This window comes from Onychostoma macrolepis, chromosome 13, assembly GCF_012432095.1.
Source record: "Onychostoma macrolepis isolate SWU-2019 chromosome 13, ASM1243209v1, whole genome shotgun sequence".
In the NCBI taxonomy this organism is placed as follows: domain Eukaryota; kingdom Metazoa; phylum Chordata; class Actinopteri; order Cypriniformes; family Cyprinidae; genus Onychostoma; species Onychostoma macrolepis.
This window is the reverse complement of record NC_081167.1, coordinates 10,347,835-10,370,560: the sequence shown is the minus strand read 5'-3', so window position 1 is coordinate 10,370,560 and position 22,726 is coordinate 10,347,835. Positions and strand designations below refer to the sequence as shown.

The 22,726-nt window shown below is 37.3% G+C and overlaps 1 protein-coding gene across 1 annotated transcript; it reads right to left on the bottom strand.

Annotated features, from left to right (window-relative positions):
• Window positions 1-720: 720 nt before the first annotated feature.
• ccar1 (cell division cycle and apoptosis regulator 1) lies at window positions 721-22,604 on the bottom strand. The gene is made up of 26 exons (XM_058796044.1): window positions 22,478-22,604; window positions 20,984-21,141; window positions 20,581-20,753; window positions 19,389-19,520; window positions 18,453-18,485; window positions 18,088-18,284; window positions 17,884-18,010; window positions 17,658-17,768; window positions 15,558-15,748; window positions 15,328-15,471; window positions 15,058-15,213; window positions 12,521-12,746; window positions 12,289-12,402; window positions 10,041-10,207; window positions 9,139-9,349; window positions 8,041-8,124; window positions 6,775-6,963; window positions 6,510-6,701; window positions 5,569-5,787; window positions 4,216-4,351; window positions 4,034-4,122; window positions 3,798-3,944; window positions 2,792-2,915; window positions 2,504-2,689; window positions 2,141-2,346; window positions 721-2,045 (listed from the first exon to the last, which is right to left on the bottom strand). The coding sequence occupies exons 2-26, from the start codon at window positions 21,093-21,095 to the stop codon at window positions 1,989-1,991; spliced, it is 3,723 nt and encodes a 1,240-aa protein (XP_058652027.1). The 5' UTR covers window positions 21,096-21,141; window positions 22,478-22,604; the 3' UTR covers window positions 721-1,988.
• Between the last annotated feature and the right edge of the window lie 122 nt (window positions 22,605-22,726).

The following is a 22,726-nucleotide window of genomic DNA, read 5'->3' as shown; positions in this document are numbered from 1 at the left end:
CTAATAATTGCACCAACAGTTGTTGCCTTCTCACCAAGCTGTTTGCCTATTGTCCTGTAGCCCATCCCAGCCTTGTGCAGGTCTACAGTTTTGTCCCTAGTGTCCTTAGACAGCTCTTTGGTCTTGCCCATAGTGAAGAGGTTGGAGTCTGAACAGGTTTGATTGAGTGTGTGAACAGGTGTCTTTTATACAGGTAACGAGTTCAAACAGGTGCAATTAATACAGGTAATGAGTGGAGGATAGGAGGGCTTCTTAAAGACAAACTAACAGGTCTGTGAGAGCCAGAACTCTTGCTGGTTGGTAGGTGATCAAATACTTATCTCATGCAATAAAACGGAAGTTAATTATTTAAAAATCATACAATGTGATTTTCTGGATTTTTTTTTTTTAGATTCTTTCTCTCACAGTTGAGGTGTACCTACAATGAAAATTACAGATCTCTCCCTTCTTTGCAAGTGGGAAAACTTGAAAAATCGTCAGTGTATCAAATACTTATTTGCCCCACTGTAGGTGTTATTTAATCTGGACATAATGCATTCATCTTTATGTCACTGTTATGTTACCTACAAACGCTGATCCATTTCATGTCTTCCACTAGAAATCCGCTGCAGTGCTGATATATAAATACACCAATTCACCCTATTCAGAGCAAATCATCCTGCAGTCAAACTAAAATCATTGAAACTTTTTACACTTTTACAAAAAATTCAACAAAGTCTGTGACAAGAAGAATATTTGTTTATTAAACCCATTGCTTGTTTTTCCTCATAAAAAGTGCATGCATAATCCCTCCAGATCAAACAAATGGTGCCATCTACTGGGGAAAAAAAATGGCATCGCAAAATTCCCAAAACCCCTGTAAATTCAAAACAATTGGGGAAATTCAAAATTTAACTGAATAAAATGTTAAAATGATGCACTTTTATTTCTATTCTTTTACCAGGACAACCATAGTGTACATCCAGAATAGAAAAATAATATGCACTTGGCTGCCTTGGGCTTTTTTATCAGGTTTGGCTCTTTTCCACTCAGCAGAATGTAATCATTCTCATCTTTAGTGGGCCAACAACAGGAAAAACATAAAAAACAAAAGAATTCACTGCCTTCCAAACAAACTACTGAAACACACACTATCCACAACTCACACATTACAATCACTCTGATATGAAGTACCCAGGACTCTGAATGGACACGACCTCAGTCAGGTCAAGCCTGTGCATCTTTAACAGGGTAACTGCCTTGGTTTTGTTTGAAATGACAAAGAACACGGCCCCATTCACACAAAGCTACCCTGGTAGGATTACACAAAACAACACATCAAGATTAAATCAAATAAAAAAATTAAGTCTGCAAGAATATTATTCAGGAATCAAGCTGATATGCATGCGCTAATTTAGTTACATGCTCAGATGTGACCAAAACAAACAAAAGACATCAAAACGTGTTTTTTGATCACTGTTTGTCATGGAACAATGAAAGATATCAGAAAGCAGCTTCACATAGGTCCTAATAAAATCCTAATTGCGGTTTCTAACATTTGATTTAAACATAAATAACACTTTTATTGCTAAATAAACTCTGCTAATAAGTCACGTACTGGCACAAGTCATGTATTATTTCAACAATGAAGTATGCTGATATAGCAACACATGTTAAAATTACTAGCAACTTCTGAAAATAAAAAAACAACAAAAAAGCTTAAATGGATTAACAACCAAAAACTTTTACACAAATCTAACAATTTATTTAAACTTGAACTTGTTAAGTGTAATAATTTGATTCTGAAGAATTATTTTTCTAAATCAAATAATTATTTTCAAATATAGAATTATGAGGAAAAGAGAGTTTACTGTCCACTGTCATTAAAACTTTGTACACAGAAACACAAAAAAAGATCAAAATAAAATTAGCTTTAGAATTGTGTTAGCTTTAAGCTTATTTACACATTTGAAGGGAGATTAGATGTGAATGAGCTTGGAGAGGGACGTTCACTCATCTGAGCCATTAGCTTGAGTTTTTTGGTCACCGTCATCTGAAGGGTCACCCTGCATTAAAAACAAAACGCTTGTTATACACTATTTATTTAAACCATACTCTACAGTCCTGGTCACACAGCGATGAAACAAATAAAGGTTCATACGTGTGATAAAACGCCCTGTAGCTCCTTCATGATGGTGTCGAGGCTGGACACGGTGCTGTGGAGCTGTTGTTCATAGCTGCCTTTCTGCTGGTCTGAGGCTCTCAGGTTGTTCTCGGTCTCTCTGAGATCATTCTTCACCTCCTCCAGCTCCTTCTGAAGGCTGCGTTTTGCTGCTTCTAGCTCGGCTATATGCTTTGAGTCCTCCTCTACAAAACAGAAAGGTTTGATTAGCAATTTAATTGTATTGAGGGTAGAAAAATGTATGCTGATGAATTGTAAAAGTTAATTTTTGATACTGAGCTGAATCAACAAAATCACTGAAATTCAAATATATAATGAAAACGAGACAAATGAGGTTGTTACCCATTTTAATGTCCTGCTGCATGAGCTTCTGCTCAATTTCCTCTCTTGTTTTCTCACTCTTCTCCAGCTTCTGCATCATGCTTCCTACATCCACCATGGCTCCCTTGTAGACGATTAGGCTGGACGACTCGCCGCTGTCCTCCGATTCCCGCTTGATCTTCAGACTGGGCAGCAAGCTTTGGTTACCTGTGGGGCACACAGAGTGATTCAGTCCACTGTAACGTCATGGACTGTACTCTAGTGTTACGAATAAGCCTCTCAATTCCAGCCATCACTCTCTTTGCGCACCTAAAAGGTTGTCTATCAGAGCATCAGAGGTCAACGTGGGGCTGGGCTCGTCCTTAGGTCTGTCCGTTAGCTTTCGATAATGGCAGGACTCTCTAACCAATGGTTTGTTTAACAATTTCTTCACCTGAAAAAAAAAACAAAAAAGATATGCTAGTCTGTTAGAATAGCTTGCAAATTACAGTTAACACATTGTGTCCTGCTCAAGCAAGATGCAGCTAAAAGGTCAAGCAACAAACATAAATGCTTATATTTTCTCATCTTATCAATTAATATGAATTATTATTATTGACCAATTATATATATTTTTAATTTAATAAAGAAAATAATATAATAACAGTAATATATATTTCATATAAACATATTCTTATTGTAATAACAATAATAGTTATAATATATAATAACATTAATACATATATTTACAGATTTTAGTTTTAAAACAATAGCAAATTAATAATAATAAAAATATATATATCATCACAAAAATATATATTCATATTATATTTATTTCATTTTTAATTCAAATAAATTATTAAGTGGTATAATTGTATATTGTATATATAAAATATTATTTTACATCCAAAATAATAATAATAATAATTGGTAGTAGTAGTTGTTGTCTAGTAATTTTATTATTAATTCATATAATTGTTATTTTATATAATTTTATATCATTTAAATGTATTATTATTATTAACTAATAACATATATACTGTATATATTATTACAACTTTAAATGTATTATTAACTAATATAACATTAAATCAGATAGTAAATTATTATTAAAATATATAATTATTATAATACATTTATATTATAATTTATCATTATTATTATAATATATAATAGTTCAATTGAATTTTTTAAAACAAGGAGAAAAAAGAAAAGAAAAAAAAAGAGGAAATTTTTTCCTAATATATTAGCATCATGAGTAAATTCATGGTACTTAAAGCCTCCTTAAACCTTCCCAAGTAACAACTAAACACACAACACTGCACAGAAGCAGCACCTGAGCTCTGGAGAGATGCAAGCCCAGCGTGTACATGATCTCCTCCAAGTCCTTCTCCAGCAGGTAGCCACAGTGACTCTGGTCGAAGTACACAAAGGCCATCAGCAGATCCTTGTTAAATGTCACCATCTGCTTTTTCTTCTCATCCTACAGACAGATCGAAATAATAAAGCATTCCACCCCTCTCACTATTAGAAACGTTTTGTGTTGCAAAAGAAGATCTGTTGTTGACTCACTTTATCTTTAGATGACCTCTCTTTGGACTTCCGTTCATCTCGCCGGTCGTCTCTTCTGTCCCTGCCATTTGAGTCTTCATCATCTTTATCTGAGGAGCACAAAGGATCAGTTTCTGGATCAAAGAACCAAAACTGATCAAAAGTGTGCTTGAGGATCCAGGTGCAAACAGTATGAGCCCTACCATCGTCATCATAGTCGTCTGCGTCTTCTGCCTCCAGCGGGTCATATTCATCAGCGTTATTGTTGCTGCTGCCATCTTCATTTTCATCATCATCTTTGGATTCTTCTCTCTTAATACCTCTCTCTTTCTCCTCGTCCTTTACCCAGGAGATATTAAAATAGCCATATTAATAAAAAGCTTAAAAAAATGCATTAATTTGAACAAATCACAGACATGAATTTAACAGACATAAATCAAAGAATCAATCCAAACACGGACCCCACACTTTCTGACCAATCAGTGTGATTCTTCAATGACTTTTCCAGTTGTTCATGATGCCAAATAAACATTTTCATGAAAAAAAACAAGTTTTAAACCAGGTGTAACTACAATCACTGATCAATATTTGCTATGGAAATGTCCAGGACTTTTTAAGCTTTTAATCATTTCCGTGACTCTTCCAGGACACAGGTTTTAAAATGTCCTGATTAGTGCTGTCAAAATTAGTGCGTTAATGCAGGCGATTCATTTTTTTCAGTTTAACGCGTTAAAAATATTTAACGCAGGGGCAGGGCTAGGGTTGGCCACCCCACTCACAACTGCTGATCTGGTCTGTTTTCTTGACAAAAATATGTGTGTAAGTCAGTTAAGAACATGTCTTTGAAATGCAGTAGTTTTCCAAACTATCCTGGAGCCCAGCACTGTCTTCATCTAACACACCCGATTCAACTTGTCAGCTCATTATTGAGATTTTCAGACCTGAAGTAGGTCAGAAAATGTAAAGAGTTAACGAGAAAATAAGATCAGTGTCAGATCCACGTCACATTCAGCAGCTCTTAAAGTAATAGCAGCCAAAAACTAAATAACCCAGCTGCTGTGATGTCTGTTAATCAAAGAACAAATGAAAAAAAGAGGAAATCAATAACTTTTGTAGATTTAAGGATTCATCTACAGTATATTTAATTTATAATTTTGTATTTGATAACTTTATTCAATTTATGTATATTTAAGTAGTCTAATAAATGTTAAAATTGATATCTCTCAATTATACTGTAATTTTGAATAGTCAATGGGTAAATATTAGGGGGAAAAAAACAATTTCCTAGAGACATCAGCTGTATTGTTATCAGTGATACTGACCTTCAGTCATAAAAATGATTATACAAATATACTATCTTTATATTGTTTGAATGTGAAATTATTGCAATGAAAAAAATTATAAAAATTTTAATGTTAGATGGAATTAATCACGATTAATTTCAGAAAAAAATGTGCGATTAATTCGTTAATTTTTTTTAATCGATTGACAGCGCTAATCCTGATATTTCCAGGTTTTTCATGGTCATAGAAACTCTTTTGAAGTATTTCCCCCACCTTCCTCTTCTCATCCTCCTCTCTCATTCTCTTTGTAGCCGGCTCTCCATTTTCTTCTTCCTTCTCCTTCTTTACGTCCCTCCTTTCTGCCTCTTTTTTAGCTTTCTCTCTTTTATCTTTCCTCTCATCCTTGCTTGGAAGAGAAGCCAGTGCTTTGTAGATCCTGTAGCCGAAGTCTCGTTGAAGCATCTCATTGAATAATTCAGCAAACAAAGACACCTGAAACAGACACCAAAAACCAGTGTTATTTAGCATCACTGGAAAAATGCTATAAGTTTTATTAATATTTATAAATTTTTGATTTAGTATTGATTTTTGTTTTTGTATTTAAAGCTACAGTCTGTAACTTTTTGTGTGTTCAAAATTTACAAAATGAATATAATAAGCGAGTACATCATGAATCCATTTTCCAAACCGTGTTTTTGGCTTATCCTGAATTCACTACGGTACACCTATAAGAAGTTTTATTTTAGACTGGTTCGGGTAGGTCCCGCTGCAGAGTGGCCCAGTACCTGCGTGATTCGTCACAGACATAAACAGAGAGAAGTAGCTCCGGCTGCAATGTTCTTCCGCAAGACGCACGCAGTTCTGTTTATTAACCGCTAGAGTGCCAAAAGTTACAGACTGCAGCTTAAATATTTTTAATCTTCAAGTTAAAGGTTTAGAAATTTTGTGGGTTTGTTTTTTACTCATTTTTATTTCAGTTTTATTTTTTAGTTATTTTAGTATAGTTAAACTAAATGAAAATGAGAAATACTGACATAGCAACTGTTTTTCTTTAATATTTTAAATTAATAAAAATATTTTGTGAATGAATATTATTTGAACGTCAAGTATCTGACATGAGGAATATTGTAATTGTATCAGGTGAAGTCAAGCAAAGTATCCCAAAACTTTGTAGTTTATAGGTGAATTATTTTAATATGCAAAAACATCCTCACCTCAAAGGAGTGCTCTTTATTATCCTCCAGTCTGTAGTCCAGCAGCACACTCAAGGACATGATGCTGCAGTCAAATTTGCCGTTCTTGGCAGCCCAGTTGGGATGGACAATAATAGTGGGCTCATCTGGGAGAACATAACGTCTCTCCCTGCGCTGGCGTTCCTGCTCCTCCTGCCGCTTTCGCTCCTCTTCCTGAGGGAATATTTTTTCCACGTTTGTATGCGATTGATCAGACAGACTCTCTAAAGAAGCAGGGTTTTCTCACCTCTCGGTCATCCTCCAGTCTGCAGGACTCATCCTCCTCCACACAAGGAGGTTCAGGCTTCTCTGGCTCCTTGGACTCCTCCACCTGCTCCTCCACCTTCAGCTGTTTGGTGAGGCGAGCGATCAGCTGTGACTTCAGCCCTTTAGAGCTCAGTGAACGGCTCTCCAACTCCTTACGCAAGTCATTGACCTGTGTGCAAATTCGTTTCATCAGCCCTTTGAGCGCTCCATGATACCACATGTATGTCTGCTAGCTTGTTGTGTTGTTTTCCTACACATTTCTATGGCTTTTCCAGTTGATTAAAAGTGTTTTTATTAAACTATTTTATACAGATCACTGGAGCAGTTTTCTATTTCTAAGCCAGGTTCAACTCTTTAAAACTATGATTATACTTAACAGTGCACAAATGTCCTAAATAACTATTAATGGACAGATTGATGATATAAACGGTCTGCGAGCAAGGTTTCCTCTAGACAAGCACAAAAATTATTTAAATAAAAGAAAAACGTTAAAAAAAAAATTGCATTGTTTAATGATTTTTACAGTCCTGGAGAGGAGTATTTTAAAATTCTTGTTAACATGTACCAAAAATATCAAATCCAATATCAAATGGTTGCTTTCAATCAAATACATTACCGCTCATTTAAAAAAAAAAAAAGTTTTTGATTTAAATTGCTTTCTTTTATGCTCATGCTTAAGGCTGCATTTATTTAAACAAATTACAGTAAAAACTGTGATATTGTGAAATATTATCACAATTTAAAAATTTGATGATTTAATGTAAGAAACATTGCTTATCATCAATGTCAAAAAGTTGTTCTTCTTAATATTTTTTTGTGTAAACTGTGATTCTTTTTTTTTTTTTCAGGATTGTTTGCTGAGTTCAAATGAGCAATATTTAGTTTAATTAGTTGTAATAATGTAAAAGTCACATTTGATTTGCTTGGTAATAAATTATAATTTAATTCCAAAAACGACTACTAAATGGTGGTCTATATTGTTCAAAGGGTATATATTTTTGTCCAAAAAATTGCTCAACCATCAAGTGTCTATAAAAAAAAATGTCCAAAATAAAGTTCTGAGGGACTGTGACTAAACTAAAAACTATTGGTTATTTTAAAAGGACAAGCTTTTCTATACCTTAGCATTTAATAGGTCTATAAAGAATATAGACCCCATCAAATGGAATATAGGCCTAGAGAATATTGATGTAAAATAAAATAACAGTTCAGCCTGTAGCAGATAAGCTGGTTGTGGGAATCTCACCTTCATGGATTTCGGATCAAGCTTAGTCCAGTGAGTCGGCGTAGTGACTTCCTTTGAATCACCTTCGTCCTTATCCTCCTCCTCCTATGCACGTTATTTAAAAGAGAGAGGAAGAGAAAAAAGAAAACAGCATGTTAACACACCACTCTCAGACTGAAAGAAGTTTTCTGAAACAAAAGTTGATCCGTGCAAGAAGCAAGGTCACAACTGTCTCTCATTGTCTCCTCCTACTGAGCTCTCGACTGGGTAAAAAAAAAAATCCAACGCTAGGATACACAGAAGCTCTCTAGCTTTCAGAAACAGATCCATATCCCACTCATCAGCCAATCAACCAGTTCTGTGGAATACAAAAAGATAATCAATGACAGTGGGTTCAAGAGATGGACATGGGACAGATGCACTCAGAGGTGGTCTCCAAACCCTACGTCTACATTTACTGCTGCCTTTTTTTTGGCCCACGTATACTCTTTTTAGCTTGTTTTCTTTAACGCCTAGCCAGAACTGTCCTCCCTGGAAAAATCACATCCACAAAGGGTCTAGGCACAGTCCAATCAGAGAACAGCGTAAATAAAACAAAAATCAAAAAAAGAGACAGACAAGAGACAGAACTCAGAGAGAGTTCGGCAGATATTGAACAGGAAAACAAAACGATCTAAAAAAAACACACACACAAACATCATAAACAACTGGCTCTCCAGATTCCAGCATTCATTTCCCAAATTGGTCTCATTGGTCTATTCGTCAATTTTAAATTTGGATTTTTTTGGAATTAAACGGGAAATTTAGAGTTATCTCAATCACGGCCGTCAATGGTGCAATCGGCAGAGCTGGAAGCTGTTTTACCAGTTGACAGGTGTCATAAAGTAGGACCTAAGCTCTTCCGCTGTGTGTGAGACTGCGTGACAGAGGGAGAGCAGGAGGAAATGGGGTGGAGGGTCAGGGATGAGACAGGGATGAGAGGAAGGGATGGTAAAAGTGGGTTCTGTATGATGCCTGTGATACTTGTCTGTTTCTTTCTGTGTTTTCTGAGTGTTTTGTTTGTCTATTCCTGTGCCTGTGAGAAGCGGAAATGAGAAGAGAGGGATTAGCGTTCAGTGCCTGTTCTCCATCAGCCTCCTTCCGTTCAGCCAAGAGTTTCTCTGCCAGCTGCTCCTTGAGTCCACGGGACAGGCCCTCCCACTCTGAGCGGGTAGGAAGACAATGCCAAACATCCGGGAGAAATAAAACCACTGTCTCCACATGTGCGGGGACTGTCCGCCCTTTGTGAGTCTCCTCAGGGCGGTGATAGCGTATCTCTGCAAAACGATACCTGTCGCAAAGGAAGAAGCGCGTTGGAAAGAAACATTCTGTGAGACATCACCCATTTCCCCCAACACACACACACACACAAAGCTCAGATCCCCTCGACCCCCCAAATGTATGTATGAGAAAATACAGTCTGCGGAACTCCACAGGGGTTTCTCAGGATGAACGGCAGCCACGCATCAGGGAGGTCGACAGACAGTATCAAAAACGACGAAGACCCCGCCCCCCTGCGCCCGTCAATCTGAACCGGTTGCTCGTGAAAGATAGCTTACGAACCCCCGGGGGTGTGAGAGAAGGACAGATTCAGACACAGTGAAAGCAAGTTAAATATGTAAGATATTTAACACAAGGCAAAGGTCAGAGAGAACAGAAAGTAACGATGGCGGTGGCGGCGACTCCTCTGGCTCTGCTCTCGGAGCAAAAGAATCAATGCATTCACCACATAGATATAGAGGCAGGACTGCCACACACATCAGCGTAAACATTGCAAAACAAAATTTGAGAAATCAAAAGTATGAACACAAAAGCATCGAACATGTCAGGAGATACTCTGCTGTGTCAATACCATGCAGCGGGTCACAGACTTTTAGATGTTGTCTGCCTGTCGGCCTTTTTTATTTATTTATTTTTTTAAATCGTAAAAGATGCACACATGGAGATGCATCGGCACAGACCGAGAAAGGAGCTGTACTTACCACTGGGTACATAAACTCAGATCAATGCCTGTCAGAGCCTTACAACAACGTATGGCTGTCTTTATAAGGACCGAGGCATCGTTTTCCGGGTCGGCCCCATCCAAAGCGGGAGACCAGTGACCCCCGATGGCCATGGCCTCGTCCTTGCCCCGCATCCCCACCAGGAACTGGAAACAGAGGAGTTCAAATGGGTTACGAGATGCTGGGAAGCCGCTGAGCACTCTGAAGGAGGCGTATGCGGCGGACACAGGGAGAGACAACATCAGATGAGCGTATTCCACACAGCAAAGCATTCAGCAATGGAATAGGACAGAGACACATCACAGTCAACTCCCCAACACCGACAGAAACTCCCAACATCAAACACAGGAGTGGACAAACATCTTTCAGTGTGCAGGGGAACAAGGAAACATTATTTTTGAGGGTCCTTAAAGTTAAATCCCATTCAACGTTTGAACTTCAAATAGTTGGTAAATGATGGTAAACACTACCCGTTTAAAAATATGGGGTCAGTCAGATTTTTTTTTTTATTAATACATTTATACAGCAAGAATGACAGTAAAGATATTTATGAAGTTACAAAAGATTTATTTTAAATAAATACTGTTCTTATTTTGATTCAAAGAATCCTAAAAAAAATCCACAAAAATATTAATACAACTGCTTTCATTGATAATACATTTACAATACATTGATAATAATCCGAAATGTTTCTTGAGCATAAAAATCAGCATATCAGAATGAAGGAACGTGACACTGAAGACTGGAGTAATGATGCTGAAAATTCAGCTTTGCCATCGTGGGAATAAAATGTTTAAACATATTACAACAGAAAACAGTTATTTTAAATTGTAATAATAATATTTCACAGTATTACAGCTTTTACTGTATTTTTAACGTAAAAAAACAACAACAAAAAAAACACTTTCAAAAAAAATCTTCAAGGACGTATAATTATTTTAATATTGCATTACATTGTTTTATTCTATTATTTATAATTATTAGCCTTATTAATAATATAATGATTATATATATGAACTTTAATTCTAACTAATAAATTCAAATAATTAAAAGGAGTGTTAAAAAGCAAGTTAGCTTTTGCTGTATTATTAAAATAAGCACTGAAACTACAAATGTTTTGGTATCAAGACAATTTTGTATTTATATCTTTTTCAGTTCCCACCAAGACTGGAAGCTTTACTGCTAGCAAAAAGTGAAGACATGTCTTACCTTGTGTACCAGCAGGCCTATCTGCATACATAGTTTCCCTTCTCTTTTGTTCAGCACTTTGAGATGCTTTATTTGCAAAGCAATATCCTACATTGAAATTATTATATTATGTATTTCATCATTCTCGTGCTGCTCCAAATGATAGGAAATGGTTAAATGATTAGTATCTTCGGGCAAACTTAGTCACTATTCTTCATCATCAGTGCAAAAAAGGTCAAATGAATAAATTGTACAGTATTCATAACTTGAAGTTTTACCATAATTTTTATAAGCTGTCAGAAGCTAGATGACATTTTCTGGTACAGATACAAACACAACCCCCCTCCCCCTAAATCAAAATCAAGTGTATCAAATACTTAATTAGCATTATGTAAAGCAAAATGTGTTTTATTTCGAATAAAATGTTATAATGATATGATTCATCTCAGAGCTGTTTGGTTCAGCTCAGTTCAAGGCACAGAACTATTTATTTTTGAATGACCTATGGAGAAAATGAATGGGACAAACTTCAAGAACCAGACCCACCAAAAGGATCAGCTGTCACTGTTGTTCTATAAGCTCGCTGATTAATAGTTTGCTGGATTACAAAGGACCCTTTTCACTTTTCTGGCATTCTCAGTAGAAGTCATCATAGTTCTTTTTTGAAATCCATTTGATCAGATATCAGATATCACAAAATGTGTCAAATTTGCCATCACGTCATTGTGTTAAAAACACTCACACAGTGGCGTTAACTTGTTTTCTGAAATGTAATACCTAGATAAGTATAGTCTTATAAATGAATATTAAATAAAATATGTATGACGTTATTAACTGTGGAAATTTATCATCACAGCTTTTGAAAAGGATTCATAGTAGTAACAGCTACGGTCCCCGACACAGTAATGTTGTCCATCCCTGTGAAATACTACAGCATAAGTGCAAAACAATTTTCGTAAAATAGCACACAAGTTAGTGATTACATAACAAGCTTATTACACAAACCCAGTGTAATTCAGTGTAATTCAGAGAGCTGTACCTTGATGAGGCGGGCAGGGTGCTGGAAGGAGTCTCTCAGCTCTTGTGGATCATCTGCCAGAGCACAGGACTTATGATACAGCTCATCTAGACTAGGGTTGGCCAGCAGCATCACCTATAACAACCATCAACATTAATCATGACTGTCAAAAACCACTCAATGAAATCTGGTAAGAAGCATTATTCTGAAGAAAAAATTAAAAAAAAATTATGACCATATCTGGGGGCGTTACCTTTGCGCTGTAGGTGTGATTAGCATCAGGTGGGTCCAGCACAGCCGTGTTCTTCACCAGAGAGTCCACCTCTCTATGCATGATGTGGAAGTTACAGTAGTTTCCAAAGGTGAAAGGTCGTGTTAAGGGAAAGGCGTCTACCCAGGTAAACACAGCGTCAAAAAAGTCACTGGGGATGTAGAGGCTTTGATACCTCCGCCGCAACTCCATCATATCACAGTTGCAACTGATGAGAATAGAGAAAGTAATATACCAAACATACATCTAAACCAGTGGTTTTCAAACCGGTCCCGTGAGCACCCGCAACACTGCATATTTTCTGTCTCCCTCATCTATCTCACCTGATTCAACTCATCAGCTCATTAGTAGAGACAGCAAGACCTGAAATGGGTGTCTCAGATATGAGAGACCTTCAAAATGTGCAGTGTTGGGGGTGCTCGCAGGACTGGTTTGAAAACCACTGATCTAAACAACACTAAAAAGTGCATCATAATAAAGTAGCTAACTTGTACATGCATATTCCAATATCTCTGTGTCTTTTGATTCTGTGGTGCTCTTAATGCAAGTTTAGTGTCCGTGAAGGTCAGATTTAATTACTTTTCAGATGAATGTATATATCCAATTAATAAATCCAATCCAGTGATGCCTAATTTTTTTCATGAAACGGAAGTTGTGATTGTCTATTCCTTCCTATTGACATATATCCAGCTTCTCAAAGAAGAAAAAAGTGAAGGGAGGCATTTAAATTGGTTCACTGTTAATTGACTGGATCATTAACATTTGCTATGGTTGCAATCTCATGGTAATAACAGGCTGCTGGAGGGGAGTGGATACCATCCCACCCTCGCGCCTGTGAACATGTCACAGAAGAGATGTGCACATGAGTTTAAATAATTAAAATAATTCCATAATTTTTTATAATTTAATTTCATTATAAAATAAGAACTGTCAAGTTTGATTTAATGGCAACTTTGATATAAATGACTGAACGCAACAATAACAACAGTTTCAATAGGCAGATAAGTGAATAAATTGAAAAGTTATAAATTGATTTGCATTTTAATGAGTGAAATAAGTATTTGACCCCTTCGCAAAACATGACTTAGTACTTGGTGGCAAAACCCTTGTTGGCAATCACAGAGGTCTGCCATTTCTTGTAGTTGGTCACCAGGTTTGCACACATCTCAGGAGGGATTTTGTCCCACTCCTCTTTGCTGATCCTCTCTCTAAGTCATTAAGGTTTCGAGGCTGACGTTTGGAAACTCGAACCTTCAGCTTCCTCCACAGATTTTCTATGGGATTGAGGTCTGGAGACTGGCTAGGCCACTCCAGGACCTTAATGTGCTTCTTCTTGAGCCACTCCTTTGTTGCCTTGGCCATGTGTTTTGGGTCATTGTCATGCTGGAAGACCCATCCACGACCAATTTTCAATGCCCTGGCCCTGACGGTACATGGCCCCGTCCATCGTCCCCATGATGTGGTGCAGTTGTCCTGTCCCCTTATCAGAAAAACCCCCACAGAGCATAATGTTTCCACCTCCATGTTTGACGGTGAGGATGGTGTTCTTGGGGTCATAGGCAGCATTCCTCCTCCTCCAAACACGGCAAGTTGAGTTGATGACAAAGAGCTGGATTTGTGTCTCATCTGACCACAACACTTTCACCCAGTTCTCCTCTGAATCATTGGCAAACTTCAGACGGGCTGTACATGTGCTTTCTTGAGCAGGGGGACCTTGAGGGTGCTGCAGGATTTCAGTCCTTCTCGGCGTAGTGTTACCAATTGTTTTCTTGGTGACTATGGTCCCAGCTGCCTTGAGATCATTGACAAGATCCTCCCGTGTAGTTCTGGGCTGATTCCTCACCATTCTCATGATCATTGAAACATTGCATGGAGCCCCAGTCCGAGGGAGATTGACAGTTATTTTGTGTTTCTTCCATTTGCGAATAATCGCACCAACTGTTGTCACCTTCTCACCAAGCTGCTTGGCGATGGTCTTGTAGTCCATTCCAGCCTTGTGTAGGTCTACAATCTTGTCCCTGACATCCTTGGACAGCTCTTTGGTCTTGGCCATGGTGGAGAGTTTGGAATCTGACTGATTGATTGCTTCTGTGGACAGGTGTCTTTTATACAGTTAACAAGCTGAGATTACTCCCTTTAAGAGAGTGCTCCTAATCTCAGCTCCTTACCTGTATAAAAGACACCTTGGAGCCAGAAATCTTGCTGATTGATAGGGGATCAAATACTTATTTCACTCATTAAAATGCAAATCAATTTATAACTTTTTTGAAATGCATTTTTCTAGATTGTTTTGTTGTTATTCTGTCTCTCAATGTTCAAATAAACCTACCATTAAAATTATAGACCGATCATTTCTTTGTCAGTGGGCAAACGTACAAAATCAGCAGGGGATCAAATAATTTTTTTCCCCACTGTATGTCTAGGATGAATGACAATAAACTTATACAATAAACCCCAAAAAAAGTCTGTCAAATTTGCAACAAGACATCAAGATTCTTCCTTTACAACAATTAACTTACCCATCGAGAGAGAATTTGGAGAACTGCACAGTATATCTTGGGACGACTCTGCGTGGCCGTCTTGGAGAACGTTCTCTGCGTGGAGACCGGTCTCTAGAACGCTTCCGTGTGGGTGAACGTTCTCTTGATCTCCTTCGCTCTCTATCTCTTTCCCGACTACACAAACACAGGCAAAATAGAGCATGAGCAAGTACAGCAGATAAAGATTCACAATATCCAATATTTTCAGACCAAACTACTGAAGCAATTCTGCTTGATTGTATGCATGACCTGCGGTCATCCTTCCTCAGGATGAGTTCTGGTCGGTCACTGCGGCTGGGGAAGCGGGGTGAGGGGTCCACACGCCTCACTTGTTGCGGCTGAGGCATCATCCGCACCGGGGGCTGCAGCAAACCCCCTGAGAACACAGAGTCTACACATGGCATAGAGAGAGAGATGGGAGATCAGATCTGATTCTGTAAAAGCGCGACTCTGTGAAAGGTGGAGGGGTTTGATGAACCTTTAGGGGAGGCTGGGGTAGCAGGGGCTGCGGGGGATTCTGCAGCAGTGGGGCCAGAGAAGCAGCTGAGAGCTGGGCCTGCAGAAGAGATGGAGGAGGTCCCTGGGCCGGGACGCTGAACGTGGTGGGCGGGGGTAGAGACTGCAGCATGGTGGGACCTGGTTTCATCATGTTTGGGCCTGGCGGCTGACTCTGAAAAGGCAAAGGAGATGGAACAAAAGAGTTGGGTTTGCTAGTATTTACAAACGCCATTTTTATTGTGCAAAATCACAACATAATTTTGATTATGTAGTGCTTAAAGCTAGAGCTGGGCTATATATTTAAAACTATACAGATGTTCTAACATAGATGATCAGATGTCTGTTAAAGATCTCAAAATTCATGTGTTCAGCCTAAAATATCTCAAAAGACAAAGGTAAATAAAGGTAGTACATTTCAACCAATCTAACACTGTTGTTGTCGTTTTATTTATTTTTATTTTTTAACTAATTGAATTGACTATACTACTATTTTTAAATAAATTAATTCTTATTTTTTGCAAGCAGGCATTAAATTGATAAAAAATTACATTTATAATGTTTCAAAAAAATTCTGTTCTTTTAACAGAATTTATTTGAACTTTCTATTCATCAAAGAATCCTGACAATTCAACTTTTCCATCACAGGAATAAATTACATTTTAAAATATATTAAAATAGAAAACTTTATTACTGCCTTTACTGTAATTTTATTCAAATAAATGCAGCTTTGGTGAGCATAAGAGACATTTTTTAAAACCATTTAAAAAATTGTACCGACCACAAACCTTTGAACAGTACTGTATATATATATATTATATATATTTAAATACGAAAATATACCAAATACAAGATAAAAATGACATATTCAGTTAACATCGTCTAGCTCTGCAGACACCAAGCCAACATCTATTGTCTAAACACAAACACATTACTGCACATTGATTCAATTCATCAAAAAGATTACGACAGCTTTCAGCTAGGGGCTATAAAAAAACAAGACTTTAAATAAATAACATTAATCCAGTACAATGTTTAGACAACCTGTTTTATAGGATGGGTGTGAAATGTGCCTAAATGAGTAATCAAGGAGCACTAAACCCAGTGAAAAGAAAATAAATGGTTAGAAATAGCTGGAGACAGAGGAAGCAGAAGCACTGCTATTACCATTTGCTGGTTTTGGCCCCTGTTAAGAGACAAAATAGATTTTTCAAGTCTTGCTTTGGGAAAAAAAGCACAAAAGGCACTTTCTCTCAAGAAAAAATTAAAAAGCAAAAAGGCAAACATTCTGGGCATTTCAAAAGGAGACAATGTCTCACAAATATTGTTAGTTACATATAACAAAACAGACAGCAGTCTGCATTTTCTTTATCATCATGCACCTGCTCAGTGTGACATTTGTGTCCAGGTGTACAGATGTCAAAAGTACAGGTAATTTTATGAGGTTTAAAAAAAATAAAAATAAATACAAAAACAGCAGTAGGAACAATACCAGTCTTTCATTGTTCTTTACTTTATAAAAACTTGATTCAAATATTTGCACCCTTATGCCATTATTTTAATTATTCACATTAATATTTAACCTTAAATTCTCTAATTAGGTTAATTTAGTTGTAATTAGTATTAAAAATCATTATAAAAGGTAAAATTTCTGGTATTTGGACTACTGACATTTTTGTATGAAACTCTTTAAAAAAAATTAAAAATGTAATTAAATAATTAGTTTTGGTAATTACAAAAATGTAACTAAAATAAACAACTAAACAAATATGACTACAGCATCCCCCCCAAGATAAACTGCATTAATAACACAGCAGGTGCTGGTTAGCTAAAGATGGAATCTTATGGATTGCGAGAATTTTTTTTAATTACAAATCCAACACGCAAGCTGTGAGCTGTAATACAGGGAAGGGTGAAAAAGCATCAACAGATACTCGTCTTGGGCAGAAGGAAAGAAACCCAAGGACATGTGACTAAAGCCTGTTTGTGAAACAGGAGAGTGGAGGAACAGAACAAGCAGAAGACAAAGGGGAGGAGGAGAGAATAGGGATTTGTGGGCGCAGGGGTCAAGTGGCGTGGGTTACATTTTGTCTTGAATCCACCGCAGAGTGTATGTCAGAGTAGCGCTGCATTCCTTCAGAGTAAAAGCTGGACAGCTGTGGGGAAACCTGAGGTAAGGGCTGAGGCGGCTGGTGCTACATGGAGATTAAGAACACAGGAATCAACAGCAGCATCATGACACACTGTGGAGGCAGAACCATATCAGACTGTACTGCCAGGAATCCATTCAGACCACGTGGGTTTGCTTACCGTTTGGTTGGGCAGCTGAGGTAAGGTCTGGATGCGCTGGGCATTCCACTTAAAAGGCATGTTGGGATTGTAGACAGCTTCCACCAGAACACGATCACCGACTTGGGGTGTTTTCCCCTTAACCGCACTACACAAAACACACAGAAATTACACACCTGACATTAAAGCTCTCAGCCACAACTGCACATTTACAATATAATGTACCTGAGCTGGAAGAAGACATCCTCATCAACAAAACCGAAAGTATCATGTAGCTTGCTGACGACCCCGGTGAAAACACGCTGCTTTTGGGGTTGGGTCTGCTGCTGGTGGCTGGAGCGCGGAGTCGGGTAGGATACGGTTATCTGTGCTGTCTGCTGCGGGTTGGACAGGCTCAGGCTGGTGGGCAAAGCAACAGGGGGCTGCAAAATACACACAGCACAAGGGTAAAATATAAACTTCCCATATCTGGCAATGTTAAGTGATCTCTTGCTTTGTTTTAGACATTTGAAAATGGTAAGAATGGTGCTTTGCAAAGAAAAATACGTGAAATATGTGATGCATATACAGATTTTGGAAACGCAGTGTACCTGTGATAGCAGGGCTTGTTGGGGTTGTGGAAGCTGTGAGAAATAAAGAAAACACAAAAAATTATACATTAACAAGAAGGCACAGTGTTAACATATAAATATATTTCATTTATTTAAAATCCAAAATCTAGATATTTTCTACATATAAATACAAATAAATACTACACCATACCATTCAAAAATTTCGGGTCAGTATAGATTTTTAAAAATATCTTTGAAAGTCTCACCAAGGCTGCATTTATATCAAAAATAATTAATAAATTAAATAATATATTGTTTTCTATTTCAATGTATTTTATAGTTTTTAAAAATTATATTAATATATTTTGAAATTGTAATTAATTCCTCTGAAGCCATGATCCTTCAGAAATCATTCTAATATGCTGATGTTCGATCAATGTTGATAAACTGTTGTTCTGTCTAATATCTTTGTGGAAACATGATAGTTTTTATTTTTTCTTAATTCTTTGATTAATAGAAAGTTCAAAAGGACAGCTTTTATTTAAAATAGAAATCTTTAGTAACATTATCAATGTCTTTACTGTTAATTTTGAATACATTTTCAGAATTCAATTTCAGAACCAACCACATCTACGAAGGCTGGAAGAGAGTCCTGCTAGTTAAATAATGCAGAAAGGCACTCATGCACTGCAGCACTAGCCCTCTTTAGCGTAACCACTGTGCTGACTGCAGCCCTTTTAGTTCATCTGTCATGATGTATACATTTATGAACCTGACAGGCTCTTTTATCCAAAGAGACTTGCAGTGCAATCTGCTAGCACATACATTCTCATGGAATCAAACCCATGACCTTGTGGTATGCACAACAAATCACAATGAACACGGCAGACAACTTTCATGATAAAAAACTAGAGCTTTGGAAAAGCTAAGAGGCGAAGTAAAAGAGGAGGTGTGGATGAGAGTGAGTGTATGTACCTGATGTGGGACGTTGTAAAGAGTTTGCTGAGGTGGAGGTTGTGGTGGGGGAGCTTGAGGTGGCTGCTGTTGTTGTTGCTGCTGCTGCTGCTGCTGCTGCTGATACTGCTGCAGGGCTGAATTGATCTGCGACTAAAATAAAACACACCAGTGACTCAAGACTGCTCACTGCAGGCTGGGGGAAGGGCTCAGGTTACAACACTCCAACACTGAGCATGCTAGAGATGCAGATGAGTACAATTCAGAATGATGGAGGGAGCACTTTATGCATTGGAGTGAACAGAATGAGACTGGGTTAGGTGCAGAGTATACACTGTATAACTACTATTTTTGGAAGAGAACAGGTACTATATACTAGGGCTGCATGATTAACTGAAACAAAACCAAAATTACGTCATGGCTTAGTGAGATTACCAAATATCAAGGGCTGAGATTTAATTACATAAATATTTGTGATGAGAAGTCCTTAACAGTCTAAGAGAAGCATTAAGATCTTTTTCCACCAAAATAGAAATTTGATGGTTTACCATTTGAAAATGAAGAAATTAAGACTTACTTTTAAGGTTTTAATATAAGATACCTGTAATATGACTGTATTATTTTCCTAAATACTCTTTTTTGTTTAACAGTGAAATATTACAATAATAATGCATTTTGTTGTTATTTAGTCATGTTTATATTTTTATTTAATAATAATAATAATACTTATTATTGTTGTTGTTGTTTTTATTAATATTATTATTATTATCATAGTCTTACTGATATATAAATCACAAAAGTTTTTTTTTTTATCACATTTTAAATTGCAAATAATAAAGAAATTAGTTTTTTCCCCCCAAATCATGCAGCCCTTTACTAAACTACCGAGCATTCCACAATAAATGCTTTAAACAGTAGTATGCTCCTCTGCTGTCACATTTTGCAGAATAATTCTTGGCAATCCAATCAAAAAATAGGTAAAAAAAAAAAAAAAAAAAAGTTTAAAGCCACTGTAATTGCTTTCAATTCATTCATCACACTGGAAATTAAAATGATTGTTATTCATTGTGAATCTGGGATAACTGCATACTATTCACAGTATACATACTATATACTAAGCTAGCATGTTAGTATGCCATTCCAAACATAGCCAAAGGCTTTACTGTGTATTTACTCCAGCTGCATTACGGACGGATCACAGCCAGGGCCTCACCTGCTGTAACGCAGCGGCAGCGGCTGCAGCGGCCTGCTGCTGGAGCGCTGCGGTCTGCTGCGAAAGCTGGTAGTTGGCAGCTGACTGTGTGTTGAGGGAGGCTGCTGCTAAAGCCGACTGCTGAGTGTACATAGGAGACGCTCCCAAGAGGGACGGCTGCTGTACTCCTAAAGCTATGGGAGACATGTGTGAGATTGTAAGGACATTGCAACTGCTGTCAACAACATTCAAACAAGCATAAGCAAACTTTGACCAGTCAATGAAACCCAAACAAAAACATCTTGAGCTTTGACCTTCAAAATAAGATAAAGCTAGAAATTATGAATGCATGTTTAAACTAACATTCAGTTAAATTAATGCAGTGACAATAATTCAAGTACATTACTGAATTATGATGACTTACAGTGTAAACTGTTCAGGTCCAGTGACTGTCCTGAGTGGCCGGGCTGTGAAACCGCTGTTGCGGCAAACTGGGCCGCCCACGGAGGGTTCTTCTGACCCCCGAACTGGGCCATGGAGACCTGTTCACGTTTTCTGCTGGACCAGGCGGCAGATTATTTCCTGTGGGGTCGGTAATTAAACTTACTATAAGTACAAGCATAAAACTGGACGAACAGGAACTGAAATATAGTGGCTGTTTCAGTGGCTGCTCACCAAGACAACACTACTGATAATCACAAGACATAGAAAGTCAGTGGTTTTGATCTTTGTAACTTTAATGCTCCTATCGCCCTAGACAACAATAAAAAAGGCCCCCATATATAAACTACACAATATATTATTACTACAACTGAAACATAAAGTGGAGCTGTTAATAGATTAAAATAATCAAGCTTACAATTATTCTAATGTTTTTTAATCGTTTTAACACATTTAGGTTATTATTAAAGACTAAAACTATTTAAAAAATCTGTAAAAGCAGTTAACTGATAACTGAGAGCTGTGTTTACAAGATTGTTAATTTAATTTCAATAATTCCACATTATCTCAAAAGACTGACTCGGAAGGACATGTTGCCAAGTTAGGGATCTCTCTAGACTTTTAAACACAGCTAATTGCCCTCAGTAACCTCACTAAATTGTCTGTAACAAAATTATTATACTTATTTTTTAACTCCTTCATACAAAGAAAGGAGACAATACGACTTTTGTTAAATGTATATATTTCATTTAAAAATACAGTAGCTTTAAAAGAAGATCTATATCATTTACTGATAATTAAGAGCAAGATTGTTAACTTAATGTTAAAAAAAAAAAAAAAAAACTCGGACATTCTGTCTATTTAGGGAGCTTACTATTTTTGAAACACAGCCAATGCCATCTGTCAGCTCCAAAACACCAGCAGACTGTTTACAACCTCTCCCTGCTTTAAATCTCAGTTTAAGTCCAGATAAACAGCGAATAAGAAGCATTAACTTCTTTATCACCTTTGTTTGAAGACCCAAATAATCAATTTTACCACACAATCTTTTTTTTTAAATTATTTGCACTAGTCTAGCTTAGCACACCAACGTATTCTCAATGCAGCAAGCTAACGTTAAGCAGCTAACGCTGCAACACAACACTGTCCAAACCATTAAAAACCTTGTTATTATGTCTCTCAACCACTACTAAGCGTATTAACTTAAACTAAACAGCAGTTTCAGTGGTAGTACGTAAAGCACAGTTGTGCTGACTGCAGTGTTTTATTTTTCAGCAGTGCTGTCTGATCCGGGCCCTCGCATGAGCACACTGTCTAGTGTTCCGTCCACGCACTTACTAGTCTCCTTTACACCTCAGAAGTGTATACAGTGTGCGCAGAATAACACACAGTCGAGTGCATGAAGAAGCATTACTAAAAGAACAAAACTTCAGTCAGTATGTAAGCATGCAAGCTAGCTGTTATTGTCGCTGCTTACCTTCCGTCGTCTCTCATTCACCGGTAGAGATACACTGAAGTCTGGATGAAGCGCATGCGCAGTTCGCTTGATGCACTTCCGTGCAACGCTGATCCAGGATCGGGAAAAACTTGAGCGTGCCGCATACTGAAGCAAATCCAAACAATCCTACATGTATAACTAAATCGTTGTTTTTTGTTATTTTTAGTCATATTACTTAATCATTTTACTTTAAATCATGTTTTTAGACAAGCTGGAACTGTAGACTGT

Bases quoted from the DNA above. Each gene is read 5' to 3' on its own strand.
- ccar1 (XM_058796044.1), bottom strand. From the start codon at position 21,095: ATGGCCCAGTTCGGGGGTCAGAAGAACCCTCCGTGGGCGGCCCAGTTT. The intron at 6,964-8,040 runs GTGAGATTCCCA...ATTTGCACACAG, and splicing joins TTGATCCGAAATCCATGAAG to GTCAATGACTTGCGTAAGGA. The intron at 2,916-3,797 runs GTGCTGCTTCTG...TTTTTTTTTCAG, and splicing joins TGCATCTCTCCAGAGCTCAG to GTGAAGAAATTGTTAAACAA.